Genomic DNA, 18,638 nt, shown 5'->3' on the forward strand with positions numbered 1-18,638 from the left:
GTAGCTCCTTAAGGAGCACCATGAGGCCTGACCCCACCTTGGTGCCAGCAAGCCGTGAAGGAAAGCTGCTCCCTAAGAGACAGGGACCTCCCCAGCCAGGGCCCGGCCCCACGGCGCCTGAGCAAGGGGAGCAGGGCAGACCTGGCGACACTCACCAGGTTCTACCAAGAATCCGGATCTCATCAGGCAGCTTTGTGCTTATGAAGCAGCTCCGAAATCCAGCTGGGAAGTCAATCAGCTGGTCAGAGTCAGGTTCAGTGATGGTAACCTGGGTCAGATACAGCCCAGCGGTTGCTGGGCAGGTCCACAGTGAGAAGGCAGGTCTGGGGTCAAGCTGGGAAGTCAGTCAGGGTCTGGATCAACAGGGTCCGTGGCCAGGCACAGGCATGGCTGCAGCTGAGCTGGAGGCTGGTACTTCTACAGCATAGCTCAGGCAAGGCTGACAGCCCAGGGCTGAGCTGAAATGGGGCTCCTGGGTCCATGGCAGGGGTGCAGGTGGAGACCCCAGCTGAGGCTGGTCAGGACCATTAAGGTCTATTAGTGCCTGACATTAAGTCTGATTGTGCAAGACAAATGTTTGCTTTTTCATTTCAGCAAGAACCTCAGTTTGGAGCTGGTGTTTGCTCATGTCACGGTAGTAAACACTTCGCGTGCAGGAAAAGCTCACAAAGAGAATGAAGTGAACATGCTAGGATACTTTTATGTCTAAAAAGGATTTTGCTCTGGAGCATCCACCCCTGCACTGAAACTTGGAGCATAGCACAGGGTGGGTTATCTTAGAGAAGTGCAGGCGTTTGCTTAGAAGACAACGCGAGGCAGTGCACCTTTGCTTTGCTGTGTTAAGGATCTATGCAGAAAGCATTTCTGCCCATTTACACAGGACTCCTTGACCAACACAGCTGCTGTCTGGCCTGCTGACCCACTGGCACAGCACAGACGTCCCCCATGGAGAGTGAAGTGCAAAGGTACCTGAAGCGTCTCACAGACACTGATCATCCCTATTGCCAGTGTAAGACAACAAATCTCTAAGTACACAGTCCTGCCGACATCTACACAGCAATGCCGTGCGGAGGTGTCAGAGCTGGTCCTGAAGGTGTCTTCCTGCTGTACTATTCTCGAGGTAACGGAGCGCTGCTCAGAGTGCAGCACAGCTGGGATGTGCTCACCTGTCCCCATGGGGAGTTCATTTGACACCATCCCCCTTGTGTCCCCACACCCAGGGGTCCCACCAACCAGTCTCCTATCCTCCCTGCGGCTTGAGGGGGGTTAGCGCTGGCAGGCCGAAGATTTTCCTCATCAGTTAGCATGGGAAACGGTTCGCATGTTGCACCATATCCCCACACACCTCCCTGGATGTGTAACTCACTTCCACATTCAGACTCTGGGTACGTGTGGGCCATAGTACAAGAGAAAGAACAAGTCTCTGTTGCCAGAGGAGACTAAAGCCCAGCCAGGATATGCTGTGTATTTAGAGACAATAAATCCACACAGTATTTGCCTCCGTGACAGTCAGAGACCGAGATAAAAAATTTGCAGTTTGAAAGTTCAAATCCAAAGATAGACAGGCAGTGAGATACCTTGGATAATATCGGGATTGGGACTGGGGTCTTTTCCATGAGTTCATACATCAGCAGAAGCCTGAGCTGATGAAATCCAGCAGTCTGATAAGACTCACTGGTAAGCAGATGCACACAAAACACCCTGGCCCAGATGAAAAAGTTGCCAGGGGAGCACCCTCTCAGCTGATTACCCCTTCCCTTGGCAGCCCCTTGGCAGCCCGCTCACACCGCAGCTCCAGGCTCCGTCCATCTCCCTACGTGGGCTGTCCATCCCCCTAGGCGTGGGCTGAGCCTTCGCCCCAGAATCTGAGCCCTGGCTCTCATGAAAAATTTCTGTCTTGGTGACATACCCCTTCCCTTTGGCAGCCCCTTTGCAGCCTGACTTGTAGCGGGGCTCCAGGCTTTTTCTCCCTCCTAACCCTAACCTTAACATTAGGAGTGGGCTAAGTCTCGTCTGACAAACCCTGGCCATGCCCCAGTGAAAAACTTCTGAGGGGCTAATCCTTCTGGCAGCCCACCCTTTCCTTTGGCAGCTACTTTCAAGCTTCTCATTTTGTCTCAAAATCTGTATTTTATAGTAACATGTCTTCTTTCTAAAATGAAATATGCTTGTCTTTTTATTTTTATACGCTTCAGACAGTTGTCCTCATAGTGAGCTCTCATGTATTTACAGTCTGCATGAATAAACAACTGGAGGCACTTGAAGGGATACAATCTTTGCTTGCTTTTGAGCAAATAATCTTTTCTTCTGCCCCTGAACCAGAAATGATTATAGTTGTACCTTGCAAACACAGCCAGGCACAAGTTATTACTTGGCTGTTTCAAGATGAATTGCTTAAAAAAAAAATATCTCCCAACTCTTAGAAATAATTAATCCATTTTTTTTGCCGCTGCTACATAACCCTAAAGCAGGCCACGCAATGTAGGCTTCGAAGCCCAGCGACTCATGGCTATTTGGCCATGCCCAGTCCTTACTTCTTGAGCAGTGACTTGTCCTACAGACTGGGGTCCCCATATGTTCCCTCCTGTCGCAGTAAACACCACTGTTGATGGAGATGATATTACCAGCGTGATGGAGGTGACTGATTTGCTTCCATTGTCACAGACTATTAATTTTACTGCAGCCTCATTTGAAGGGAGTGGTAAAGCAACAGGGCAAGCAAACAGCTACCGCCTGCGTGGGAGCTGTAAATGCCCAAGCAATTAGGCTTCTTGTTCATCACATTTAAGCAGTCCCCAGTTTTCACATCTGTTTACACTCCAGCTTACTAAAGCAAACACAATGCCTGTGTAAGGTGAGACCTTTCTAAGAGGGCAGACGCTGGGTTAAGTCGGAGGGCTGTCTTTGCAAATAGCTGTAAAAACAGAGATAAGGAAAAATGGCAAAAGGTACTTAGTACCCAGATTTCGTGTTTGAGGCAGTCAGCCTACCACCACCTAGGACAGGGTTCAGTTGCCCGAAACAAAGCAAAACAGGATAGTGAGGAAGAAGAAAGGAGGATGCAGACGTGACTTTTCAGCAGCAGAGATGTATCCTGACGTGGTACCCAGGAATGCTTTGATAATTCTCTTCCAAGTCATTGAACAAGTGGAATAATTTCAACGCTGTGAGTTTGTTCTCCCTCACATCAGCATTCATCAGTCTCCATCCAGCCCACTGGAGGTAACGGTGTTTAGCCTAACTGAGGTTCAGGAAAGCCCTCCAGGCAGTTTTTTAATATCATTTAACTTTGGTACCTGGGTGAGGAAGTCACACAAAGCAGCTGGGTCCCGGATGGCCAGGAGCAGCCTCAGAGCCGGGACAGTGGCAGCGGTGGCACAGAAGAGGCAGCCACGATGCTTTGGAGTAGGCAAAATGCTTTAAAAGGTGGTGAGGGAGAAGCCCCTCAGAAACAAAAGGGCTAAACAAAAGGGCAAAACAAAACCATGTTGGCTTCCTACGTCAGATGCTGAGCACTCGCTTCTGCCAGGGCTTCTCGCCCAAGTCCTTTCCCCACGGCTCCTGGATGCCTCAGGCAGCACCAGGAACCTCTCAAAAGCTCAGCAGGTCGAAATGGCTGCCTGAATGCTGTTTGCAGCCTTGTAGACAATATTCCCCCAATCCATTTTTTTTGCATGGTGGATCACCAGCTAGATCTCGCTGTGGGCACGGCTCCTCCCCGCTGCTGTGCCAGGAGGAGGGAGCAGGCGGCAGCCACCAGGACCAGGAGTCGGGTCTCTCCCCCGACTGATGATCTGCTTCTTACAATACTGTATTACGCAAAGCCAGTTGTATTTGATTACACCCCAGGTAGCGCGGCTTCTGTAACTGAGATGGTGAATGAACTAGATTGGAATAGCAAGTGTATTAATTAGTATGCTGATAGCAGAATAAAGCTATTTTTAAAATCACTGAACAGCTCTGCTCTTTACTATGATTGCAGAGATTATGTAAGATGATGATTAAAATCAGGTCCCTGCATCACAGACTGATCCGTGTTTGAGAGATGCGAAAACAAAGCTGCAAAGGAATGAGAGGAGACTATTATTTTAAAAGGCTCTCTGTCTGCCTGTCCTAATTAAGGGCAAAGCAGTTATGTCATCAACCTCTTCGTTGTCATTCTAACTCATCCTACTTTCTCTGTTATATTTTGCCAATAAGCCGTTTGTTTTTCAAGACTGGGTGTGTGCATATGGAAATGTCGGCTCAGGAGGAGTCTGCTGCGTCATCCAACACTACGCAGCTGAGTGCCAGGGTGTCCCTAATGCACAGCTTCTGACGCCGAAGGTGCACCTAGCAGAAGTGCTGTCCTCCTACTTTTTGATGTACTAACATCCATTTAAAAAAGCAGGAGAAGAAAAATGTCTGCGCTCTCTTTTTATACCATCTAACTGATTGAAAACAAACAGATAACAAGAAGTTGTGTCTCAGCAGCAGGAAGATACTCCATTTCAGGACCAAGCTACCAAAAAAGATGCTGTTGTTTTCAATGACAGTTATTTGGGAAAAGCCTCTAGAAATTGATTGTCATTAAAGACCTGGAGAGAACATCGCTTATGATGATAAGCAGAGACTTTAAAATTTCGTGTTTACAGTCTCCTGCACTGTGATGCTTAGATTGCCATATATACACAATCATTATTTGATTTCTTACACCATGGTGAATAGCAGCACTGCTGATCAAATATAAAGTGGCAACCAATCCTAACTCAAATAGAAATATAAACAAAACCTGCAGATTTATAGGCAATCAAAATTATGTCAAACAGCGTAAGATTAAAAGCAGAGTGTATGTTTGTTATTAATTCTGACAGATGTTTGCCGTAGAGTGTTTTCCACGGAGTTTCTCACCATTGTTAATCATCTGTATTTTACAATGAAGTTTAAAAACTCTTTAATTATCTTGTGTGGACTGAATGTGCCCAGTCAAAGCATCACACTGTGTTAAAGCTGAGGATTTATTCCTTTATAGTATTTCTTTAGTATTTCTAGTATATAGTATTCCTTTATAGTATTTCTTTTCAGACGTCACAGAAACCATTGTTATTTGATTTCCTGGCATAATGCAGGATCTGGAGCACACAGACCAAAGCCTTTTGCTGTTATTTACACTCTCTTCTTTCTTTCTAGGCAACTTCACCAGACAGCGTGCACACGCGAGCAGAAGGGTCAATGCGGCCTCTTGACAGGGGAGTCCACAGTAACAGATGTTGTGGAAAGAAAGGAATTTAACATGGAGGCCACACAGACTTACGCATTTTGTGTGTACCCATTTTGTGCAGGTACCATTAGGTACCTGCTCCTGCAAACAAGCCGGGTGAGCCTGGGGACCCCCGGTTTCTCCCGAGTGCCCTGACCAGGGGAGGTCTGCTTTGCTTGCTCTTCTTGGGGTCCCAAAGCCTCGCGCCTCCGGCCACGCAGCAGCTCAGCATCAGCGAGAAGCTTGCAGGGGCGTCCAGATGGGGACGCGCGGTAGCTCTGCCGTCTCAGTGGGAAGCACCCTCTCTGTGCTGCCCGGGCTGTTCGGACTTCTGTAGCCAAAATTTGCAATGTAAAAGCTCATAGTCCTGTGCATGCCTTGCATACACACTTACACAACCACACACTTACACAACCACATCTATTTCTACACGGTGAGGAGGGGCAGGAGCCCTACCATCACGCTTTACCTGGGGACTACTAAAGGGGAGATACGCAAGGGGCTGGGAGAGAGGCAGCCGCCCCGGGGCAGGTGCCCGTACCGGGGTGGGCGCCTCAGCCACGAGGGCCGGCTGGTGCCCTCCCTCTGCCCCGTGCAGCCCCCAAGGGCTCCATCCCAGAGCGCAGCCATGGCGCCTGCCCCCCTGAGCAGGCCCGGTACCCCCGCGACCGTGGCTGAGGTGCTGAGGGACTGAGGTACTGCAGTGGCCAGGAGGGACCAGATTTCGGCATGGAGGTGGCAGCACCACCCGTGTGGAAGCTGGCCGGGAGCCACCCTGAGCTGGTCACAGCCGGTTCCAGCCAGCTGAGGGCTGAGGTCAAGAACAGGGAGGAACCTGCTGGGTGCCACCGCTGTGGGCACTCAGAGGAGCAGGGGGTACTCCTCCTCCTCAGGTGTATTTAATAAAGGAACCAGCAAATGGAGGGCTGCTGGAGATCCACTTGATGTCAAAAGGGGTCTGTGTGCCCCTGAGGGACTGCAGCCCGTGGGCCAGGAATGCCCCGGAGCGACTGCAGCCTGCAGGCAATGCATGCTGGAGCAGGGACTCCCCTGAGGGACTGCAGCCCGTGGGCCGCCCATGCTGGAGCAGGGACACCCCTGAAGAAAGAGCAGCAAAGGAACCCAGTCTGCCCAAAGCAGCAGGACAACCAGAAAACACCAAAGAGCAGCAGAAAGAGCCGGTACATAAATCACTTCAACTGCTCACGCTGCCCAACGGCTTGCCAGAGGCATTTTGACAAACTGAGCGTAACCTGTGGTGGAAATAAGGGCGTTGAGGCTGGAGAGGAGGTAGGACAGGTGTTTATATAAGTGATTGGTTGTTTGCATCCTTTCTAAATACCCAGATGAGCGATCAGAAATCTGTGTTAATTGGCAATGAAGTAAAACTCGCAACTTGAGACTGTTTTGCCCATGACAGGCAAATTGCAAGGCTGCCCAAAAAGCCTGTAGCACAACTGGGATTCGACATATCTCAAATAGCATGCCTGATCTAAATGGTTTAAGGCCCTCGTGTAATGCCCTATGCTGAAACAAGCCCAAGACCAGTCTCTTGGCAAGCTTGCTGGCTTGCATATGAAGGCTAAAACATTTTCTGTGCGAGCCTGCGGTCTCCCTGCTCCTCTACACGTCGCTGTGGATCCATCCACAGACCGTGCTGCGTGATACTTGCTTAACTGGCAGCGGATGGGAGGGGGGGTCCATTCGAGGAAGATGGTCCAGAGCATAGGTGTTTTCTCCTTCTCACCAGTCTCCTCTCAGCTCGTCTCCTTGGCTGAGCTTTTTTTTCCTCCTCTTTGTTCCATTGCAGTGGCAGCGGACGCCGAGGATAGGTTAAAACGGAAACTTTCTCAGGCAATACACTGAAGTACCAATTACCTAGTCAGATACTGGGGCTGAGCATTTTTATGCTCTTTTGTGTGTATCTATCTTGGACATTTGTTTCTTCTGCCACACTCCCTCCAGGACCTGTTTACATCCATCTTGTCCCTCAGATGCCTACTGCAGTGGTCTCCAATACCAACCGCTTAGGATGGCATCGAGACCAGTGAGGGGGACACTTTTATAGCTCCGGGTCAGCTGGAGTTCCAGCTTCAGCAGCCATACATTCTCATTACACAGCCGCAAAACCATCCTCTCCTGCTTCAGCAGCGTCTCAAACCAGGTGCGGGAAAGATTTTAGTTTGACAGAAGAACAAGGGGGCTTTTTTCTTCTCAATCCTTTTAAAAGTTTAATCTACAGGTGCATAAGGCTGTTCATAGAACACTTTCAAACCACGTTTGGGGAATTATTTTATTTGTAAGATTTTACTATTCAGTTTAATTTTAATTGGAGAAAGCTATGAGGCAACTACCATTTTTTTATACCCTCTATTATTCACTCTTTGAAGAGATGACTTTTGCACTGTCTTCTTCAACTCTAGACTTAGGTTGGATTGCTGGATCGATACAGCCCGAATGGGCTAGTTTTTAGCACCGGCAAATGAAGAAGAGCATTACTGATTCCTGCAGCAGCCCAAGGTGACCAGGGGAGGTTCCAAGTATTTGAAGAGCTGGATACCTCCTAGGTGGTTACGGATTGAGTCAGTTTAGGCAACTAGCCTTGAAGATCTCAGCTCTACGGGATTTCCTCCTGCGAACAGTCCCTTCATGCTGCAAGGTAAAGGAGTAATGTGGCAAAAGAATGAAGAGTTCTGGTGCTGCAGAAACCAGAATAAAGCCTGGGGAGGGTTGATGCAAAGATTAGAAAGCAATGTTTTTCAGGATGTTATATATATACCATTAGACATGTCTTATTTAATCTCTTCTGATTGTTGCTCATTTAAAAAAAAAGATACAATTCTCAGTGAAATCAGCTTTGTTTCCAAGCTGCAAAACTGATGAGAAAGGAAGATCAGGCCCTAACTTAACAGCAATTTAGTATGTCTAGCCATTTGTACATGACAGCAAATTAACATGAGCTGATACCTACTGCAGTGAAGATACAGGTAACATCCCATGGGGGCTAGAACTATTTAATAATGAAGGAATTAATTTGTAAAAAAATCACCGCTGTTCCTCCTTAATATCTGGCCATATTTTGAAGCCAATATTCACACAACTACAATTGTTCAATTGATGCAACTCAGTAATTTTTATTGCAACTGGAAGACAATACATCACAGAAACTTTATGGTAGGTTTTGGGAACGTGTTATTTACAATAATAATTGATGAAATAGTTTGTCTTTGGCAATATGATTACACATCAAGAAAATGTAAAATGCAAGTATGCCTCTAAATCAACATTTTCATATTTCCTAAAGATCAGCTGATTGCACTTGCCTTCGGACTGCTCATTTAGGTAAACACAAATACAACTTAACATCACTGTTCATTCCCCATCACAGTTCATATTTTAATATTGATGAAATTGGCAGTTTCAGACGCCAAGTACAGAAAAAAATTGGCTTATCACTGTACTAAATTAACTTATTGGCCAGTTAAGGTCCTGTGACCCTTAAGCATTGATACTAAATCTCTTGGTCTTTTGATTGCTTTATCACTTTTTTCTGTAAAACAAAATATTTCAGAAATTACAGATCAGAGTATAAAAAAAATGTACAAGTCCATAATGCTTTTCATACACACACAAATCATTCCCCCCAACATTTTACATCATGGCAGTTTTAAGTAGTGAGTGTGAATGATGCAGGCATGGAACTGGTTATCAAATACAGGTATGACTTTCAATTGCTGTCCCACACACATACTCAGGAAATGTACAATGCTCTAGCAACTTAAAAACGTACTCAAGTTAATGTTATCTGAACGAAAAAAGAAAGTCTTGGGATTGCAGGCCAGAGTAAACAAATGAAAGAGATTCCCATTTCTAGACGATCAGCCATCCCAGAATCCGGCACGTAATTTTAGCATCCAGTAAAATCCCTTCTAGCACTGAGGGCCAGTACAAGTTGTCATTTATCTCTTGAACCCTCAGATGATGAGCTCTCGTCACTGCTGGCCTGATCCAAAGCCCAACGAAATCAACTGAAAATAAGAAAGTGAAACAAAACCCCCTTCCACTGACTGTGAAAGGATGTTACATCAGGTTGATTTCCCCCTCTTTGCAAAAGGAAATGTGATATAGTAGAAAACCCATTATATAGCTTCAGATAAATATACCTTGTTTCAATGCTAAAACAAAACAAAACCCAAACTCCCAAAACCAGGAAAGGCTACTTATTAGAACAACTCAAAAGTGACCTTTAAATCATTTCTGGTTTTAAATGTACACCAGCAAAATACAGCACCATAGACACATTAGGTTGAGACTTTTTCTTTTTTTTTGGTCAGTGAAGCTAGTACTTGTTTGCTGAACTGTGGAAGAATTATAAGGTCAGGTACATGATTAAAGATAAAGCAACCCAGCTGACAAGTCTCTGCTTAATTCAAGAATAACCAGTACTAAAAATAAAAATGCAAAAATAAAAACCCCTAATAAACCACCGTCAATTAATACTTTCTAAATAAAAGGGGATTAACAGATTAATTCACAAATGTATGCAGATTTATACAGAACACCGAATGTTGTGTGTAAATCCTTATAAACTCCAGCTTAAAACAGAAACACACAAAATGTATAGTTTGACTTACACATCTCATTTCAAAGGAAAAGAGACATCATTACAACTTGGTAACTGTGCTAACTGCAATAGAAACCCAACAGAAATTCAAAGTTTGGCAGATAACTAAGAAGAGGGTTATCACTTAGGTTATATAGCAAAGTGTTGATGTATATTACATAGAGTAGTATAAATAATAAAAAAGTATTATTTAAATTAGATCACAGTGCTGCATTATGTGCATAACAGTGTTTGATATATTACTGGAGGGCTGTGAAGAACACTACTAAAACTTAACTGGTCAGACGGTCAACACTGATATTCTGTTACAATCAGGAGGATGTATGGTTCAAATGCTCTTTTGGTGGCGAAGTCAAGAAAACGTTTAAAAATACTTCCTATAAAATATGCCAATGAGCTACTCAGGCAGTAGTGACATACCTGAAGGAACTGGGTTTGCATTCTCCATGAAGTGAAATAAATTGCATTGCACCTGAAATTGGAAATGCATTCTCTCGATAGTTTTATTCTGATCCTGGAGCATGGGAGAGTAATGTTTTCAAAAATGCCTAGGGCCAGATTCAAGGAAAAATGGTAATAATAATAATAGTAGTGAAACGGTAAAGATTTCCAGGAGCACTTGGGTGTCTATAGCTCCACTGACTGCAAGGGAGATCAGACACCTTCAGGTTCTAGAAAACCTCAGATTGCGCCTATCTACATCTTTAGATGATTTGGGAGCCAAAATCTCAGTGAAAATCAATTGCGGCTACCAAGAAAACGGGACAAAGTGTTGTTTTGGTCATTTTATCCCTGGAGCCATTTGGTGTACAATTTAGGATTTCATTCTCTGCTTACGTATGTTGATGTAACTCTACCTCACTCCAGTGAAGAATGCAGCCCCCCGAGTTTCTCTGTATCTTTTCCACAGGTAGACAGTAATTCAGTCGAACACTGGGAGCCAATGCACCTCCTTTGGGATTCCCTTCTCCCATTAAGGTTAAGAGAGGAGCCAGAACATGGACCTCAATTGAATTGCCAGAGAGAAGAGAACACAGTCACGGGACAGTTCTCTAGTCCTACACGGCACGCCTCCTCGCTCCCACATCAGGCTTTTCAGCTGTAAACCCCTGTGATCTCGGTAGAACTACTGCTGGTTTTGCCAGGAAAAGATCAGAATCAGACTGCTTTCAGAAACAGCTATGGGGTGATACATTAAAGCTGTTCAAGAGCTGCGCTTGAATTTTTAAATGCAGGCAAAATCTGCATCAAAATGCAGTAGGACATCCAATTGCTTGCAGAACGCAAGCATGACTGCCAGATTTCACCTCCCTGCAGACGCCGGTGAAATCTGCTTGTGGCATTAGCTCTGGCCTGCAAGAGCTTCTTGCTGCAAAAGGCATATTCCAAAGGAACCCGCCATGAAGTCCAGCGACCCTTACAATTCACGCCTATGTGAAACTCGCCACTGAATGCTTGCTGACCTACTGGGATTCCCCTAAGCCCCCACCTGTCTTGGAGAAACGCTAATTTGGCAATACTGATAGAGTGAGGAAAATGGAAAGTTAGAGATTCAACGACTTCTCACCCCAAAATGGCTTAGTAAGGAAAGCAAACAAGCAAAACCAAACCACCTCATGTCTGCCAAGTGAGAGAGTTTGTAATACAGTGCAATTACTGCTCCGTTTTGGCATGATTCAGTCAAGTAGAGACAACTGGATTGAAAAGTTGACATTATATTTTTTGGAAAACAAATCGGTTTCAGTTTTTATAAAAAAAGACAACTTCTCTGATGGAGTAGAATCAGTTCTGACAAAGCTGCCATTGTCAGCCAGGCACAAGAATGGTTTAAAAGGTGATTCCTAAGTATTTTCTACAAATCCAAATTATGTACTTCTCATCAATAGTCAGAGTACAGGTCAATAAGGACAAGTTGTTTTTTAACTCCAGAAATAATCTGTTGATGGCATTAGCCCTCAGCCAAACTGCTGGTTCCTGAACATAACTTTGTAAACTCCTACCGAATAATACCTCCTTAGCAGATCAGACTACGAGCAACAAATTTTACATGAAAATAGATGCTTGCCAACATTTTAGGTTTACCAGCAAGTATATAAAGGAGTTGATGAAGTCTTAGATAGATTTTATATATATATATATATATATATAAAGATAACCTGCCTAATTAGATATTTATGCAAAATGACTGTTTTCTAAGGTGAGTAATACTAGTGGTAAGTATATATTTAGCCACCAAGAGTCCATATTAATGAATGGTACTTGTTGTTCAGCAGATACTGATCTCACTTGCACTGACACACTGCAATCAGTGAAGCTGCTCTGGAATTAGTGTCCTGACTGTGGACAGAGTCTGGCCACTGGCACACAACCACATTGCTGTCTCTGGAGGACAGAGATGGCTGAGCCATGGTTTGAGTGTATTTTCTGGCACTAAATTTGACTTTTCAATGTTGCTTTTTGATAAATATTAAACCACTCCTGAGCTGGTACAACTATGCATTAATGAGCAAAGGTGGTACAAACTAATACTGTAGTATTTTATATTTCAAATGACTCTCCCCGAAGTCCATAAAGAGATGAAGGACCAAGTTTTCTTGTGCAGAGGTTGTGTGGTTCACTGCCTGCGGACTCTGGCTGTAGGGTGTGTGGATCTGGGAAGAAGCTGATTATCCCAGTCCAATTACACAAGGGAAAAGATATGGCTCATTCATCTCTGTGCTACCTGGCCAAGGGACCAGTCCTTCCTGTTTTCCCCAACGTTATCTTAAGGGATGCAGGCAGCCACCAAAAGTTAGTATCTGTGTAATCCTGACTTAACTAATGCTGGGAATCAACCCTGCATGCGTTGGCCCCAGCAAACTGAGGGGAGCGCAGAGCTCTTCCTGCACCATCCTTGTCTCTCTCCTTCCTTATCTGCAGAGCTGGCAGTTGTGCTGGGCTCCGGCAGCTCTCAAGCAGCTCCTGGATCCCAGGACATGCTGGGTGAGATGGGAGGACAGGCACCCTTTTGCTGTGCTGCCCCTGGTGTGGCCCTGTTCTTTACATGACAAAATGCTTGTGGAGCACAGAACAGTTCCAGACCACCCGCCCTTCAGTCCTTCCCCTTCCTAAAACACACCACAGGCATCTCCAAATGCAATTTTTAGTTCACTCCACTGAGTGGGAAGTCAAACCCTTCTCTAACTCACTCTTCATAAACTAGATCCGTCTTGGTGAAACTGCTGCCTGAAACAGTTGTTAGGGATAAATATAAACCTGTATTCTTTTTAAGAAATAGACCATTTCGTTCTGTTAAGTGGTTGGTTCCTGGGATTTTCTTCTTGCCTCTAGGATATTCTAAGTGTAGAATTTTTCTTGCCAAATTCATGAATCCAGGTGAGAGAGACTGTCTTATTTATTTCACAGCTTCCCTCTGCTGTAGGGATCTCCAATCTAATGGTCGTCATTACCAGGAGAGTAGCGTTATACCTGAATCACACTCTCTGTAACACTGGTTTTTCTCTGGACACCTCAGTAAGGCTCTTTACTAACTTCATTTTCTCATGGCAAATTAGCAAAGCTATTTTCTTGTCTACGTATTCCTGAATCAAATCAGAGAGTTTTCCTCAATTAACCTCCCGTTATTCTCTTGATTCTGTCATACACACTCACTACTAAATTTGCCCTCAGATTATTGCGTCATGTTACACATGTACAGACGAAGAAAGGACACACTTTTACTTTTTTTTTTTTCTTTTTTTAAACAGAAGTAGGGAGAGGGGGGCTGAATGTGCAGACAAGGCAGTATAATTCAACCATCCAAGCCCTACCAGAGCATGAAGATTTTATTTTTTAATATTGCAGAGTAAGTTCCCCAACAGTCAGTGTTTGTCCCTGAAGAAGGTTAAACCTTAAACACCTGCTTCAAAAAAACCCCAACAACAACAAAAAAGAACCAAAACAAAAACAAAACAAAACAAAACAAAAAATAAAACCCAAAAAAACAAACTCTAAGCCTAAGGGCTTAAAAATTAGAGGCATAGCCTTTTTCTCTATTTTCTATATTTATATGAAAATAATTCATGCTTCATGCTAAATACATTATTTACCTTACAAGAACTTTGTCATCTTTGAATAAAAAAAAATTGTTTGCTTTTTGTATTCCCCCCCTCCCACAAGGAATCCATGCAATGTGGATCAAATTTCTTCTGCTGGCTACGCTGGTTGAATCTGGAAATCTGTTGTCATTTTTGCACAGATGAATCCTGACTGACGGTAACTGCACACTCATTTCTGAGGGCAGTGTAGGAGCTCTTTTGTTGAACTTCTGAATTTTACTGTTCACCAATATGCTTTCTTTTTTTTTTTTTTAAATACAGAATACTACTAATGGCAGGTTTTGTAGCTTTGTTTCCCCAGTTAGATCAAGGATTTGATCCACAGAAAAAGATTCTGATGTATTTCTTTCCTTAGTATCTACTGTAATTTCTTAGACTTGATTGCTTTTCACTCAGGCAGTTTAGAAGACATAGCTTGTTTTTCCCTATTACTATTATTTTTTGCACGCAGTGCCAATCTTCGGGCTTATGGCTTTTTGAACATTCTTTTAATTTAATATAGAAGACAGAATTCAATGATTAACGATGCTACTAACAGTGCCCCCCCCCCCCTTTCTTCTCGTTATTTCACTGAAACCCATTGCATACATAGTTCAAATTTCCCCAAACTTAAAGTTATCAGTCTTCACATTATGAGCCACATATAGTACGTGAAGCACTAAAAGTGCATTACGGTTTGCGCAGTTGCCACCAGTGGCTGTCCAAAGACTTCTATGGCACAACGTATCCAAGTGCCACTAGATGGTTCTTGGTTTGCCGTTGAGAAGTACTTGCCTCCTCTTTCCCCCAAATCTGTTTATTCACATTCACTTCTAACCCAATCATAAGGCCATTAAAAAAAATTCTTAAGGGCCAGGCCTGAATGATTACTACATTATGCACAGCTCTTCTAGTATAAGAGGGATTTCCAAGTGCCCAATTTTACTCCCATCACGTTAATGTTGATGTCACTGCGTATTCAACCATGCATTTTTGACAAGCCGGAGAAAGCAATGGCGATTTTGGCTTTTTTTTTTTTGTTAACTTTTTGTCTTCAGGTAATGAAAAGCTTTTGTAAATTAGCTGAGTGTCAGTATGAGTTCTATGGCTTCAATCTCCTTTAAAAATAAAAATCTTAAGGGTCAAAAAAAAAAAAAAGGAAAGAAACAAAACAAAAACAAATAGAAAGAAAAACAAAAAAGGAAAAATTGCTGATATTGCCACAAATCATTAGAATTCACCTGACGTGCTGAAACAAAACTTTGTAAGTTCAAACAAATCATTGATTTGTTCTAATTTTTTGTGGTTTCCTTTTGCTCTTTCTGCCCCTTTGCCGTCCGATTGGTGATGTTGTTCAAACAGGATCGAATTCCTGCTAAATGCAGGAGCGATCCTGCTGCTTCTTTCATCTCCTCATCGTCACTCTCAGGGGGCTTTTCTGTACGTCTCTTTTTAAGAGGCAGTGTGTCACTTGGTACTTTTTTCGCCTTCATTAAATGTTGCCTTTTCTTGTGCTGGGATGCATACCCACTGTCAGCTAAAGAATCCTTGGTCTCCTTCTGATTTTGCTTTTTGTCCTCCTCTTCTGTTTCACTATGGCTCTCATGGCTCTGGAAGCTAACTTCACTTCCTTCACTGCTGTCTTGGCTACCTTTAGTTGCAAATTCATACTGGTCGTCAGCAGAGGAAGAGGAAACGGAGTCACTAGCAGGTGATGTGCTCCTGTGGTTGGAAGATTTGGCACTGCTGTAGTTGTGATCCTCCTTTGGGTCACCACTAACAACTGGAGAGCCACAGGACTGTTCACTTTCTGTCCGCATCCGGCAGTTTGTTATTCCGTTCCTGTAAAAACAAATCGAAGCAGTCTTAGAAGCCACAGAGATGTGATCCTGCTTCAGTGCAAAAGATGATAAAGTAAAGCCAACTGACAGATAATCTAAAATTATGACTATCAAAGTAGTGTCCATGCAGGTCTGTTTCAAAGCCTTACTCAAATTGCTTGTGGATTGGACTCCACACATAAAACAAGCCAAAAGACATGTAACAGCACAAGAGGCAGGAGCAAGTAGGGGATGGTCACAAATAAGTGATGTCGGAACAGTCCTGATTTACGTTTCAACTAATGGTTTACACTTCAAAAAAAATTGAAAAGAAAAAATCCCCATTATTCTACTGACTGGATATTAAGTAAACTCTGATGAGCTGCATAAATATCCTCTCCCCCTTTTCATATAAAATGATACAATCAAAAATGTGGGGAAGAGACACTAGCTTTCTGGAATACTTCTTTGCCCCCTCTCAAAGACTCTTTTCCAGCTAGGACTCTTTCTGACAGAGGGAGCAACTAAGTATAGCACCCAGGTAGTAGTCCGGTTGCATTTCTGATTGTGATCAGTTTATGAATAATCTTAAAAGCAATATAATCTTAAGCCACTAGCTGCCAGCAAACTATTAAAACATGTTTAAAAACAAACAGTAGAAAAATGATAATCTGGTTTTGCTCTAGAAGTTGTCATTTTCCCCGCTGGTTTTATGGCACTCTGTGCTGTGGGAACTACTGCAACTTGATAGATTTAAAAACTAACAGTGTCCTTTTCTGCACTGGAAAATATTAGAGCATTGCCACTGACTTTACAATACAGAATACAATACTTCTAACTAAGTCTTTTAAAGAAGGGACTGACCCTGTGCAATGCTTAATTCCTGCTGAAAAAAAGGAGAGGAGGATGCTCATCGAGTAAAGGCATCATCGACACCCTCCAGTTCACCAGCCTTGAACCCCTCTATCAGTTAAAAAAACCCCAAAACAAGCAAGACTGTTTAACCTATCACATGATAAACTGCTTTAAAATCTAGTCTTGCCATCTTCATGCTATCACTACAGTGCTTTTGCACACTCACGGCTGTGTTGGATTAAAACCTTTTCTCAAATGCATGCCCTCAACATAGATATTTCTTAAGAGGAATGGCACAGTGGCATGTCCAGGGTATTACTGGTCTTCTACTTAAAAAATGGGAAAGTGCTTTAGGTTTCAGGGAATGGACCTCACGCCTGGTTTCTTTACAGAAGAAACAGCAGTGTGTTATCCATTTCTGAAAGGTAAGGCCGAAAGGTAGAAAATGTAGGAGTGGTACATAATTCCACGGTTCCTATTCACCTAAGTGCTCTTGTCTGTAGAGCTTGCTGAAATAAGAAACAGGCTTTTGTGAACCAGTGACAGGACAACGCCAGAAGGTAGCAAATTAATCAGTCACTCCAAATGTTCTTATTTACAGTGTTTTCAAAGGAATGTATAGAATAGAAGGCCCAGTTATCAGCAAAGAAAGCCTCTTGCCAACCTCTTTTGCTCAACAAAATTATTTTCCCCTAGATTTTTGAGTAGCTTTATGATCCATAAATTATATACAGAACCCAGAAGGAATACACAAAGCTCCTTCAATTATTAATAACTAAATGCAATGTCATTCATGATTGTGCAGCAAGCCAGCTGCATTTACTCTGTGATGGTTTGCCACTGCAGGGGTTGTCATTAGAGGATGCCAAATGCTTAAAAGAAGAAATCATCCATACTAAACTAGTTGTAAGGTGAATTTATAACCAACTCCTTAAGATCAGTCATTACGAGGAAGCATGTGATGCATTTTAAGTGACAGATTCTTCATTTTTAGGGTAAATTTACATTTAAGGATGTTAAAAATTATCATAAATTAGCATAAAATTAAAGTTACTTGATTTTACTAGGCAGCTAATAGTCAGAGCAATGTGGCTCAATAAAAATCACATGCTACTAATTTTCCATTAAAAAATGGCAATAAATTCTTGCTCCAAGGAAACAAACACAGGACAGAATAGGTGGGAACTCAAATGGAATTCCTACTGATTAGGTTATTAGCAAACAAGGCTTCTAACAGATGGGATTTAAATCCAGATGCCTATTTTCATGTTATTAGATCTACTCCTATTTGTTACTTTGTATTGAGAGACTATCAATAAAAGGAAAGCTACAGTTCCATGGAGCAGAGCAACCATATGCCAAAAAGACATCCCTGATTTGCCCTGCTCTTGAGTCTCTAGTGTTTGCTTTTACATAAAGGGGCTATAATTTGGATTCAAAAGCTCTGCCCATGGGATTTACTCCAGATCCCAATCCTTTCAAAAAAGCATAAAAATAGAACGAAAGGTCCAGGGATTACAGAAGCCATGTCCTGCGGGGGGAAGGTGTACTACTATGGGGTCAGCATCCCACAGGGAGTGACTGCAAACAGGGATGATGACAAAGAAAAACAGACGACCACAGAAAGGTGAAAAAAAGAAATCACTTCAAAAAATGGGAGGAAAGGAAATACCAATACACTTCAGAAGAAAGGCATCTATGGTGGAACTGGTCAGGAAATGGATAGCATTTGCATCTCAGAAAAATTTTTGGTTTTCACTTACATTTTGAAAGATTTCCAACCAGTTCTGCTTGGTGAAATAAAAAAGGAAGAGAAAGCAGGTCAAGGAGAGAATTAGCAAAGGATATCCGCAGAAATGAAAATGAGTTATACAGACAGAGTGTTTTAGGATATTCACAAGATCAAAAGTCACATACCCTGAAAGTAAATTAATCTGATTTGTATCTTGATACACAATAATAGCTCAAACATAAGATATGAAGAATTACTTATAATTTATATTAGTAGATTAATAAGAGTTGAC

At 43.1% G+C, this 18,638-nt stretch overlaps 1 protein-coding gene across 5 annotated transcripts in view; it reads right to left on the reverse strand.

Annotated features, from left to right (window-relative positions):
- Positions 1-10,562: 10,562 nt before the first annotated feature.
- The window catches only part of FOXN3 (forkhead box N3), a 214,338-nt gene continuing 206,262 nt past the window's right edge, over positions 10,563-18,638 (reverse strand). For all 5 annotated transcript variants that reach the window (XM_072866187.1, XM_072866189.1, XM_072866186.1 and 2 more), the window contains one exon: positions 10,563-15,781. In XM_072866187.1, coding sequence (XP_072722288.1) covers positions 15,232-15,781 — 550 coding nt within the window. In that variant the 3' untranslated portion in view covers positions 10,563-15,231. The remainder of the gene's footprint in view (positions 15,782-18,638) is intronic.

This window comes from Ciconia boyciana, chromosome 6, assembly GCF_034638445.1.
Source record: "Ciconia boyciana chromosome 6, ASM3463844v1, whole genome shotgun sequence".
NCBI classification, from domain to species: Eukaryota; Metazoa; Chordata; class Aves; order Ciconiiformes; family Ciconiidae; genus Ciconia; species Ciconia boyciana.